Source organism: Haemaphysalis longicornis, unplaced genomic scaffold, assembly GCF_048455015.1.
Source record: "Haemaphysalis longicornis isolate Haplotype H1 unplaced genomic scaffold, Haemaphysalis longicornis Haplotype H1 scaffold_5, whole genome shotgun sequence".
In the NCBI taxonomy this organism is placed as follows: Eukaryota; Metazoa; Arthropoda; class Arachnida; order Ixodida; family Ixodidae; genus Haemaphysalis; species Haemaphysalis longicornis.
Window position 1 is genome coordinate 150,328,585 of NW_027526385.1, and position 12,759 is coordinate 150,341,343.

At 45.2% G+C, this 12,759-nt stretch overlaps 1 protein-coding gene across 1 annotated transcript in view; it reads right to left on the bottom strand.

Annotated features, from left to right (window-relative positions):
- Positions 1 to 283: 283 nt before the first annotated feature.
- LOC144139933 (putative cytochrome P450 6a13) overlaps positions 284 to 12,759 on the bottom strand; it is a 47,470-nt gene continuing 34,994 nt past the window's right edge. Inside the window, exons 10-15 of the mRNA XM_077672157.1 lie at positions 11,606 to 11,669; positions 6,819 to 6,927; positions 4,982 to 5,073; positions 1,728 to 1,868; positions 842 to 1,004; positions 284 to 428 (exon numbers count right to left, since the gene is read on the bottom strand). Of these exons, the coding sequence (XP_077528283.1) occupies positions 339 to 428; positions 842 to 1,004; positions 1,728 to 1,868; positions 4,982 to 5,073; positions 6,819 to 6,927; positions 11,606 to 11,669 (659 nt within the window). The 3' untranslated portion in view covers positions 284 to 338. The remainder of the gene's footprint in view (positions 429 to 841; positions 1,005 to 1,727; positions 1,869 to 4,981; positions 5,074 to 6,818; positions 6,928 to 11,605; positions 11,670 to 12,759) is intronic.

A 12,759-nucleotide genomic window follows, 5' to 3' on the forward strand; every position in this document is an offset into this window, starting at 1 on the left:
TTACGTTTACGGGTAAGTTTACCTTTAGTATACCTGCATAAACTGTGTGGTTCCCATTTAATGTTACTGAACATTGCGTTCTTATTTTCGTGTATCACACTGTACTTACCGCAAATTCATTGTGGATGTAGTTTCTTCATCAGTTGGTATAAAATAAATCCTCCCCTTTATCTACCAAAAACTCTGCCAAGACACGTATATTCCAAATCTCTGAGAGCATCCTTGATTCCAGTTTCTTCAAGGGTTCCGGGAAAGCACTCCTGAATGGTATATGTCAGTATCTCTTTTATTGCCTCATTGACTATTATGAAGACCAACAAATTACCAAACAAATACTTTTATATCACAGCGTTGAGCTTCTGGACTTGTATCCACACATCGTCTCGTGGGACTGCCAAGATCGCGATTGTTTTCAACTCCAGATGGGGCTGAAATAACATTTTGAAACGTCACAAGGAGGCCTCCAATTTACGCTGAAGTTTAACGTACTCGACTGGTAATGTCGTGGAGAGCGTAAATCCACCAACACTTTCTAACCAGCACGCCTCCACAAAGCTACCCAACTTAAATTAAAATCGCGCGCAAAGCAAGCCATTTCCGACGAGAAAAGCACTGTACCCATGCAAGTGATGTATGGATACTTTGCTCTCACTACGTCGCCAGCCTTGTCGTTTATGCCAACTAATGAATATGCAACATTTGTACACTTGTGCCGAACATTCAAGAGAACTAGTGAAGCATATGAATAACTTAAAAACAAGTGTGGTATCCAAAACTAGACACGCATACGATCTCCAAAATCATTAATCGTTAAATTGCTTAGTGAAGCAGGAATAATTACCTTTTGACTAGGGCCTAGCAGGATCCGGAAATGACGTATCACTTGCGCCGCCACCGATGCGAGCTCGAGGAGTGCCAGACGTTGACCAATGCACACTCGGTGACCGATACCGAAGGGCTGGTAGGCGAGGAGGTTTACTAGGTGTCTGTTTTCTGGGCTGAACCTGCGCTTATAAAGGCAAGCTTGCAATCAACATGATTTAAGTGGATAACACACAACAATACCAAATCAAGTTCTATCGGTGTACCTCTTCTGCGACTTAACACCATAACACGTGCCATTGCTTCTACGTGGTCACCAGATACTACCGACACTCATGTGTGGGTTCAGTTATACGAAAAACGTAACGAAATCAGGAGCTGATTTATTACCAGTTTAAAAACATGTGGTTCGCGTAAATACCTGGAAGAAGAAATTGTCGCAACCACTTCGCTTAACTCAACAGTTTTTTATGATAATTCATTTGGTTTTGCCGGTGAGAAGCACAAGTTTTTAGTTTGCAGCCCTTCAGGGCTCAATAAACAATCAGAACTATATCGAAATAGGTGTCTGACATTCCCCCATCCATAAAAAACACGTGTTTACGTATATTCGCATGAAACTTGCTTACTATAAGATAGACTGTCCAGTTTCTGGAAATTCTCACGATTATTGGAGAAAACGCATTGAGCGTAGTATGCTGCAAAATCAAAATATCAATGCCTTGTTCGTGGATCATGTGTTTAAAGCTGTCACAGAAAACTTGACGTCCGCTAACCTTGATGTTAGAAAAAATGTACTTTGATAATTGACGCAGTTGTATGGCCGATTGAGCCATGAAAGACGGCGAGACGTTATCATAACCCTGCCCACCGACGCTGCTCAAACAAAATAAAAAAACACCTGCCTGTCAGGGTCAAACTTGTCTGGGTCAACCCAGTAGAGTGGGTCACGATGTAGCTGGTACACGGGCACCATAACTGAGGTACCTTTCTTGATAAGGTACCTGCCATGACGCCAGTCGTCCTCGGCTCTTCGCGTCGTGATGCTGCGCCGGATAAATCAATTAATGCCAACTAATATAACGGAACCTAGGAGAAAGAACTGACGCTTTCAAAGGTTAGGTGTAGTGAATACGTACTTTTACTTTTAATTAAGCAACGTCGACAGGGAGGCACACTGGCACCGTCGTTCTTTGTACAGGATACTACACCAGTCGCATTAGGTTTTACAAGAACGCCATAAAGAAGTTGCTTATGTTTACATGCGGACTTCAGCATTCAGGAGAGGCAATGTCAAACCTGTATAAAAAGGATTTCAGTCCTGAAAACAAATTCTTTAATGATGGCTACACTATTCCCTAGGCCACATTTCATCACACGGGACACACCGACAGGTCGGGTAATTTTTTTTATTGATTTGCAAGATAAAAAAATTGGCGCAGCTTTCACTAGTGATGCAATGCTGGAAAAACTTGAATGGAGAGCGCTTAAACTTTGACAGTAAACAAGGACGAGAAAGACTACAACACAGGACGCTGGCGGCCTCCTTCTATTCGTTGTAGACCCGGCTGTTGCACCTCACATAGATTTCCGAAGTTGCCTTTGAAAGTTCTTCATGACTGGCAGACCCGGATCATTTTGACCGCAGGCTTTCATATATGTCTCCCAAAATGGGCCGCGTTAACGCGTGCCAGAACCGACGGCAACCGGCTTCGCGAACTCGACGTCCGTAGCGCGAACTCGGCGTCTGTGCTCCCCACTTCAGGCGCGAACGCACCTAAACTAGCGAGTAGCAGAGCGCGCGAGAGATCACGCCACAAACGTTTGGCAGAGTGTTCTCGAAGCTCGAGCTGCCTGACGCCGGGCTCTTCTTACAAAGGGCACGCTTATGTCAGCTCGGTATTGTTTCTTGGCATTTTGTTCCGGTAACGCAGTACGGCGAAACCTCACGCTTAAGCAGCTCTGCTGATACAACTAATAGTTTCGCCTCCCCAAGAATAAAAATGGCTCAACTTGCACTTGCAACTTGCAAGGCTTGAGAAACAGCAGAGCTGGAGGTCGATCTCGCTTCTTCCCCCATGGGATCCACTGCCAGTGTCGAGCCCGGCGAGGCCGCTATTCGGGATCTTCCGCTCTATGATGCCGTTTAGTTGCGGTGGCTGCGACGCGATAGCCGGGGTTCCATCATAGCCGTTTCATTCTTCTCGAGCACCGACCCGACGGCGTTTGCGCTGCGCTTGTTCTTACTCGAAATATGCGTACATTTTTCCACCGACCAAGTTTCACGGAAGCCTAAACGATGGGCTCGGCGCAGAGTCACGAGGCAACGAATCCACGAATCCACGAATTCAACGAATCCACGTTTTGCGGGATCCCAAACGATGCGCTCGGCGTTGGGTCACGAGGCACTGTGTATCTCCGAGAAGGGAATAAGCTTCTTTACTGAGACAAAATTGCAGTCTTCCGGGTAGATTCTTCAGTTCGGGGCACCATGGGCACGAGCCGCCTCAACAGCCACGTCGACCAGCTGACGGTGATTATCCAACGTCAACGTGGTCAAGGCTCTCTCAAAGCTCATGGGCGGGATAGGGATTAAGGCGCGAAATTGGGGTTCGGTCACAGCCTCCTACAATGTGATCGAGTGTCCCGGGGGCTTCGCAGAACCGGCACTTCGAAGGGACGCAAATGGCAGCCAAAATGTGACTTCTAGTGAGGTGGGGGACAGTAACCGTCTAGAGGGCAGACAGGAGCCGCTCCAGCTGTCACGGGAGTTGTTTGCGTTGCCGACGTAACTTCGTTTAGGCCGCACCTTCCCAGAGCAGCGTTGAGCTCGGCTGCAAGGCTAGCAACCCGCCGTGGTGGCTCAGTGGCTAAGGCGTTGCGCTGGTGAGCACGAGGTCGCGAGTTCGGTTGCCGGCCGCGGCGGCCGCTTTTCTGATGGAGGCGAAACGCAAAAACACCGGTGTGTACGAGATTTTGCTGCACGTTAAAGTTCCTCAGGTTGTCAAAATTAATCCGCAGCCCTGCTCGCCGCATCGCCTGCGTTGCGTCGGTGCGTTAAACCTTACAATAAATCAATGCGAGGTTAGCTCTCGATGCGGCTGGAAGCTGGGACCGAAGGAAGTGCAGCCCTGCTGGGAGGGTAGGCCTGTAGACTAGTGTGTGCCAGGCGCTCTTATCTTACGAGCGCTGCTTTCGCGCTCTCCCTCCCCTCCAGGAGGCACCGCGTGCGTCTCTTTTCGAGGCATTTTTTTAAAGACGATAGTCTTTCTTAGGCTACTTAAACCCAGAAATTTTGGTCTGTCTGTCTATCCGTCTGTCTGTCTGTGACTTGATTCAGCTACCCGGCAAAATTAAAACAAGGCCTGCGCAATAGTCCTATATAGTCACAGCTAAATCTGTCCGTGTAAGTCCGGTGTAGTGTTCACACTTGTCAACATTGTTGAAGAAGAACAAGATATTACGCAAATATAAGACAACAAGTTAATACAGAAGTGGTATTCGCAGTGCTCCTTTATAAAAAATCATACATGCTTGATTTTTGCGAATATAAATACTTCATCAACTGCAGAAAAAAATTCACTCTGCCGTCGCCTGCTGTCGCCCGCGCCCCTATAGCTTCTGCAGCCATTTTAAGAAATCAACCGGAACTAGTTACGAAAGTTTCCACTGGATAGCTTCCACGTTCTGTTTGGAACGCACATGGAAGAGGGCAACATGGTTCTAGAAACGCTCAAGTAGGGCGCCTGGATTCACGCGCGTCTCCACCGTACGGCATCGTTGTCATCGAGACACCCGGCCTGAAGTAGTGCAACACGGTAAACTATAAATATTTTAACCAAACCCTTGGCGTCTTTACCTTTGGAGGAGCGCGACGCAAGAGGAACAACATGAGAGGTGAGCGGGAAAGAAATTGGAGGCATCAACTTGGCAAAGGTTTATCAAGACTATCGTCTTTTGACGACATTTGCAACGAAAGGAGCAGATACGCGGCCAATTTTTTTTACATTGCACCAGACTAAGCTGAAGCTTACAAAGATCCACTGTTAAAAACGACACTCTGGGTTCCCTACAGTACACCTGTTGCTCCCAATTCGCGAGGTCTAGCACATTACTTTGGAAACTACGGCAAGCCTAAGAATAGTTCTTAATTGCTTACGTGATGACAGGCGGGTACAACCTTAGTGTTTCAGAAATAACTTGGTTTGTGTAAGACAGGCTCGTCAGAGTCTCCGTAGACAGGTGATCTCCCTGGAAACAAAGAAATTATGTATCAGAACCAGGTTGCCCACGGAATCAAAATATTTTATTAAAACACCTTCACTCTAATAACTGGCCATACGTGAGCTTCACCACAACATCTCAGAAGGACCAATCAGAGTCACCAAATGTAAAAAATAAGCGAATGACGAGGCCCAGCAAGCGACTACAGTATAAAAGAAGAACATGCGCTCTAACAGCACACAGTGGTGTATGTGAACCATTGTATCTGCACAGCTTAATATTTTTCTTAGTTTTTTTTTATTCTTCGCCGCATCATTCGCCAACTTCGCCCATTTGGTGACGCTCATTGGTCGTTATGAGCCGTTTTGGTGAAGCGCACCTGCAGCGATTTCTTAGAGTGCAGGTACATACGTCCAATGTGCTGAGAGAACTTCAGTAATCCTTTGTGTTTCGCTAGCTTTTGTAACATTCTTTTGAAGGGAAGGTAAAGAATTTTGAAGGAACGTAAGTTATGTACAGTTGGTATTTCCATGAAAATTCTAAATTGTGCCTCGTTCAGGTTCTGAGATAAGACGAAAAAGAACACAAAATTTAAACACGGACTGCTATGATCATTTTCGTGTGTGTAACTTTACACAAGAATCATAAAACTCGCTGTGCTGCCAATTGGTATCCTATATAGAAAACGTTTTGGGGAATACTAAACACATCTACGCGATAAGAAAGCCATTATATATAGCAGTGCATGAGTGACGCAGCTTTGAAATACAAAGGAGGAAAAAATATTGTTCCCGCGCAGTGCAATCAAAGAAAATATCGAGTTTCCACGCAATACGAGGTACAGAAAACAATGCCGCTAGATATATATTGGGGTTATGGTCAGAAACTCCTTTTAAGAATTAGCTGGTCTAAATTAGGCTAAAGTATTGTTTCAATGTACGATGAAACAGAATCAAAGTAGGTTTCACGATGGACGGAGGTTTGGCGTACTCAGGGATTGACCTCGCATTATGGCACACCTGTTTACACTCGTATGCTGCGCGCACTGACACTTCACATTTAAAAACGTTTATAAAACAAACATAAGTGTACATTCAATCTGCAAGCAGATGTTACTCAAATTTCGTTTAGGCCTTCCATGATGCAATAAAATAGAGCGTCTGAATACTATTCTGAAAGATGCCTCGCAGTTTTTCTAACGTACAAAAAAAATGTTCTACGTCATACCATCTAACGTCATAAAAACGTTTCTGTGCTTGAGATACCGGGAAGATCACAAATACGAAAATTATTTTTATTATTACACAATGGGCATCAAGTGTACAGGGGTCGTCAAAAGTACTTTGAACACAGCCTCGTAAATATACAGTAATTTCTTCTTCCGGCACCTGCCTGGCTGCATTGGTGCACATTTAAAGAAGTCTTCCGTTATAGAAAAAAAAGCCTCCTGTAAAACGGTTATGGCTGTTTTCAAGGCACTAAGGCAGATTTTGTAATATTCACAAATCCTTGTTCCAATTACTTATGTCACCACCTGCAGAATTCATAATTCACAGTTGTAAGTCAGCGCTGTTTTGTCGTTTCCTTTGTCTCGTGTGTGTCCAATTTTGCGTCGTTCCCTTCCTTCAAAACGATGAACCAACTTACCAAAGCCTGAACCTAGCAAGTCACAATTCACAGGTTTGTATTTCCAGTGCATTTAACCTGTATTCCGCAACCGTGCAAAGGCACCTCAAACTGTATTTGTGCAGAATGCATTAGCTCCGACTCACCTCTAGTTTGTAAGCGTTCAAAACTTCTTCCCTCATGCGCTCCTGAACATCAGGGTGTTTGCCCATCAGATAGAACCAGTAGGTCAAGGCCAACCTCGTGGTGTCGTACCTGCACATTGCGAAGAATGCATAAATAATAAAGGAAGCTCACACTAACGTGTAAAACTTCAAGGTTGCAAAGCTGTACGCAACCTTCAACACGATTGCGAAGGTTTAGCTCCACGATTGCAGCCAATTTGCTTCGTCGCTGCCGCACCGAACTTGACTTCATCATTCTTGCTATTGGCCGTGAGCGCGACCACGGGCGGCGCTGCGGAGCCCGTCTCCGTGACGTCGGCTTAGGGATTCTCGCATTTGTCGTCGGATTCACTGGGGCTCGCTCACCGTGCTGTTTCTTTGCGCTCGGTTGACGTTTGATGCTTGTCCGCACCATATTTGCGTATGCGGAACTTTTTATCATATTAAAAGACTTACAATCGTATAAACTAGCTCAAGCCGTGATTTAAAGCATAGTACTTGATACCACAACGGAGGAAACATTGCCGGCGTCGCACCATTCCTGCGAAGTCGGTCCTGTGCGGAGCGCGAAGAGTCGGAGCGGATTGTGAGCTTCTGTGTTTAGCAATCTTTCGAGCAAAGGAAACAGCCATAGTCAAATAACCGACAGCAACCAAAATACACGACCAAAATAAATTCCAGGCCTTTGGAGCTGACAACTTTGGCAGAAGGCATTACGATTCCCGGTAATCGTATGTAAGGTAAAACCGTTTTTGCAACCTTGCCGAAGGCTCGAAAGTATTGCATCAGATCACTTTACATTATCACGGCATGAAAATAAGCCGACATGACTATGGGGCGCAAAAAATGTAGGTTGAGTAGAAATAACCTACCTGGCGCGTGATGGTTTTATACCGGGCTTCTAAGCAGTATTGAGCTTATTGATAAAAATGAGTCACGAGTATGGTAAAAATACGTGTAACACCATATTTGTTCGGACCGGGAGATATATTTCGGTACATTCCCACAACCATATCTTTTCCCAATATTCAGATGTCTGTTATAGGAAATCTGCACTGAACAGGAGGAAGTGCAGGAGGAGGAGAAGAAAGCTTTAATAGTAAAATCCAGTTGGATTGTGGGCGGGCTCCTCAGTTCAGGACAAGAGAGTAAAAGTAATTTTCATCTATTCATGGAATGTCATTCCGAGTAAGCAAGGATTCTTTCTTTACGTCTGAAGGGGTTGAAAAACAATAAAGAGCCGCTTGGACATATCCATCGGTTTCGATTCTTGTTATGATGAAAACCGGCACGTATACTATTCATTTCGTTAGCCAGTATATCAACCCCTCAAAACCATATTTATGTGAAGACTGTTCGTTTTGAGATTCAGTTCATCACGATAACGATGGTTACGATAGAAATTCGGGGCTCAAAAACCGCCTTCAAGTACTCTGGACAACGTTGTCTGCGCCGTCTCGCGGTAGCGTTGCACAAACCTCATTGCATTTGCATGTGGGTAAACAACGCACGCTGCGGGTATGCACCTTCTTGCACGCAGCCATAACGAGGGCCAATTTCTGGAGAAATACAGTGTGCCTTACAGCCAGTAGAAAATATCCACACGAACTCACTGGGCCTCCCAAATATCCCCAAACCTGCTTATGAGACGTTTTTGGTGGTGCAGAAAAATTAATGCGTTGGGCAAAGAATAAACATTCATCCGATGCAAGTCAAGAACTACGAAAGAAATACAAGGCAGCCATTTTGTTTCCTGCTGTCCCATGCGCATGTAGGGACCCGCTGGTTGGTGCGTAGCGTTAGACAGTTGAGTCTCCATATGATCATCTCAAAAACACTTTAGGGAATGCCGCGCATTTTAATACATTTTGACGAGCACGGAGCACTGAACCTGGCAAATAAGCTAGAAAGGACGAGTTACACACGATCGTATGACCGATGGTCTGAAGAGACTTGGTATCTCTCTCTCTCTCCTCTGTTTGTTGCAAGCTTGTGCGGGTTGCAGTTTAAGATTATTCAGAGGTATAAGAAGTTGAAAAATAACTGAATTACTGGAAATACGCTTTTTAATACCCATCAAAAATACGCATCAAAAAGGGAGCTATTTCTTGAACAGGTTGCTACCCCTCACAAGCAGACGACAGCGGCGCGAGTGTAGCAGTAGCGCGAGTGTAGCAGACGACAACGGTGCGAGTCCCTAAGCTAACGTCAGAACCAGGGGGCGCCACTCAAACATCATCATCGCCATTGAGTGGGAGCCTAGGGGACGCTGGGCGGTCACCGCGTGGACCGCGCTCGGCAAATTCTTGGTTTTTTTTACTGCAGACACGAAAAACTACGATTTTATAAACACATTCGGTGTTAAACAGGCACTGTTAACGCCATCTGGCATCATGCATGGTAGCAGGATAACATTAAAAATTGCTGCAGAAACTCTGCAGCAAGACGGAGGGTTTTTATCGCATGATGGGTGACTGTGGTGAGCATACAACCGAGCGACTGGATGTTACTGCTGCGCTTGTAAAATCCGCTTGTAGAGCACGAACCCTACATGTAGTCTCCACTAGTGTCACTAGATATGGTTACAGAGTTTCGGCACTCTCTTCTACTACTATTCCGTGTCGCCGCCGTGATTATTGGTCAGTTCGCATCAGTTGACATTTGGTTACACTCTGACGGTTCACGTCTACCGCCATTTTGTTGTTTATGCGTTTTGTGTCGGTAAACTGCGGTAGTATCAGCTCGTCCTCCCCGCTCTGCTCTGCGGCTGGGCGTGACTGGAGTCGTTCCGAACGCGAATCAAAGACAACGCGCTTCTCAGCATTTCAGCTACAGAAGTGTGTCCAAAAGTACCGCGTTGCTAGGTCCTCTGCGGTGTTGTTTACAAATGGCCTCACAAAAGGTAGCGGTGAGGACGCAGAAGCGGCGATTTGGCAACACTGATAAACACCAAAGTGGCCACCGTTGCTAACTTGCGTGCCTCAGTGACAGTACTCTGTATCTTATCTAGTGACGCTAGTCTCCACTATTGGATGAAATACACCCAGCTTTACCTCGACAAATATCATGGAAGGCAAGCGATTCCTAATAATTCTTGTTTCCGCGGTGGTTGTTTTAGTGGTATCAAGCACTTGCATTTTGAATATATTTCTCTGGCAATATGCACCGACACAATATTTTATTGCCTTGTACAGATACCGTAAATGTGACTAAATCGCGTTCGTTTTCACCGCATTCAATTATATAGACGGGAAGCATGTCACGGCCGCCGCTAATACACACTTTTACACTTTTAGGAAACATTTTGACTAGGCCTCATGTTTAGTGAAATTGAGGAGCGTGATATAGGACCCGAGCTATGCAGAAAGCATTGACTGATAGCAGGTCTGATTCCGAGATGGTTCGAGGAGTATCAGGCGAATGCGATAAATGGCGGGTTTCATTAATTTAATGTCAAAACTTCAAGCTCCATCTTGCTCTAAATGATGTTAGCCCGCGCAAAAGCACGGTACATTGCTAATTTATATCGTTGCTCCTGATTAGGACTTTACAATTCAAGAAAACCAAACCACCAGCCAGATAACTCGCTGTGGTGAAGTACAGCCTTTTTCAAAATTTTCTAGTTCAAACGTAAGCCTTCACGACCACAAAAAACTCAAAGAACAAGCTTGGCATTATGTGTGAAAAAGTCTTTGTATTTAAATATCTTCGTATTGAAATAAATACGAAGATAAAAATGGGTAACAGCTTTCGCTTTCACTTGCATAGGAATCCGGATGGTGCCTATGACTACAAAAAGCATTGGACTTTAATCAAGACAAACACATCTGACCACCGTTGTAAAAAAAAAAAAAAACCTGCTTAACAATATCAAGGAGTTGCGGTAAGGCTTTCGTAAACAATGTTTGGTAGTCGCTCCTGCGGACATTTCTTTAGGAATTACGCGTACACGTTTTCATTCGTATTTTAGGAAACATCTCAGGCAAGCTGCATCAATCCCATTTAACACTTCATGATTTGAAACTTCGCAAATCCTAGTGCACAGAACTGGTTTCGATTAAAAGGGTGCAGGCCTGACACGTAGCTCGGGTTCTTTGATGGTGCATGAAGATATGAGCGGAAATGTTGTTGTTTTCTTTTGTTAGATACTTGCCTCGCCTCTGTATGGTATGTGTTATTTTCCCGCAGTAAAATTTGTCCGTTGAAGTGTAGCGATCGTCTTGTGTGTTTCTTTCGTCGTACGCGTTTTGTGTTCAGGTGTAATACGTATTTACGTCAACACCAACTATCCAAACTTTAAACCTCAACGGAAACAGTTGTTGATTGATTGTAGGGTTTAACGCGCCGACGCAGCGCAGGCGATGAGGCGCGCCGTAGTGGAGGGCTCCGGATTAATTTTGACCACCTGGGGATCTTTAACGTGCGCCGAAATCTCGTGCACACGGGCGTTTTTGCTTTTCGCCTCCATCAGAAAAGCGGCCGCCGCGGCCGGGAATTGAACCCGCGACCTCGTGCTCAGCAGCGCAACGCCTTAGCCACTGAGCCACCGCGGCGGGTGGAAACAGTTGTACTTTTTCTTAATTGGGCATCCTGTATAGCCTGAACCATTATTGCCATAATCACTCTGCATATTGCAATGCAAGTGGCGCTGTAAATTTGCATCTACATAGACCGAACACGATAGCACGTCGCACAACACGCTTCACAGGCAAGCAGCTTACCCTTTCAAGAAAGGATGCACCATATCAAAACTATAAATATAAACTTACCCTGCCAAAAAAATGGACGTACAGTTGGCGGCAATCGCATCCATCGTGACTGGTGTACATGGCTCTAAGTAGAAATAAAGGGCAGAAATGTTATCTGATCGAAGAACAAAATCACAAGGCGCAACCATGTAACTATATATCTTTATGGTGTGTTAAAGATTATTTAGTTAAAAAAAACCGTGACAACAAAATGAAACGGAGCAGTGATCGAACAGGAAACGACAGGGAAATTTCGGGAGCTCCCCGCCCTAATACAGCGTTCTTTGCATAGTGATCACTTTTGCCTATTATTGAGCATGCTGAATCTGAAAGGTAATCAAAGTGTATTGATATATATATAATGCATGGCCAGTACATTACAGTACAGCCAGTACAGCGGGGCGGGCCTTCGAACAGAAACGTTAGTGGGGGATGTAATCTTCGAAACCAGACCGGCGTCAGTTGTCAGCGGGTACACGCTCCGGGCCAACGTTACTAGAATAAGCTTTATTCTAGTAACGTTGCTCCGGGCAGGGGTATCTGTGCACCCTCGTGGAGAAAAAAATGAACCAGTTCTTGGAGCAGCGTTATGCAATCAAAATTTCTCTGAGACTCAGTAAAAACAGGGCGGTAACGCTCTACATTGTTCGGAATGCCTTCTTTGACGACACGTTGAAGCAACGTCAAATTTTGATGTGGGACAAGAGGTTCTGGGAGGGTTGACTGTCCGTCAACGAATACTGCCGGTCGGAACGCTCGTCAAAACGTGCGTCATATTTTGGACAAGTACGGGAGAACAAGTGTTGGAATGATCGCAGAGGAGTGTTAAATACCCAAAACAATCGTTCTTTGAATTTAATGGGGGATCTTTAAAGGAGGAAACTCTGCCCAAAAATCGTGACAAAAGTCCTGATGAGTGAGTTGAGGAAATACCGTTTGTTCGAGTGCCAGTAGCTGCATGAGGCTATGAAACAGACCGAGAATTGTTGAACAGAGTGATCACAACGGACGAGAATCAAAAGATCCCTGAAAGGAGCTTTGCATGTGAAGCTGGACACGGTAAAAGCAGCTGTAACGACCTCAGTGAAAAAAGTTCCCCTTGATGCTTTCCAGGGCGCCTTCAATGACTTGGTGAAGCTTTGGCAAGAGTGCATCGCAGCAGAGAAGAATGCTTC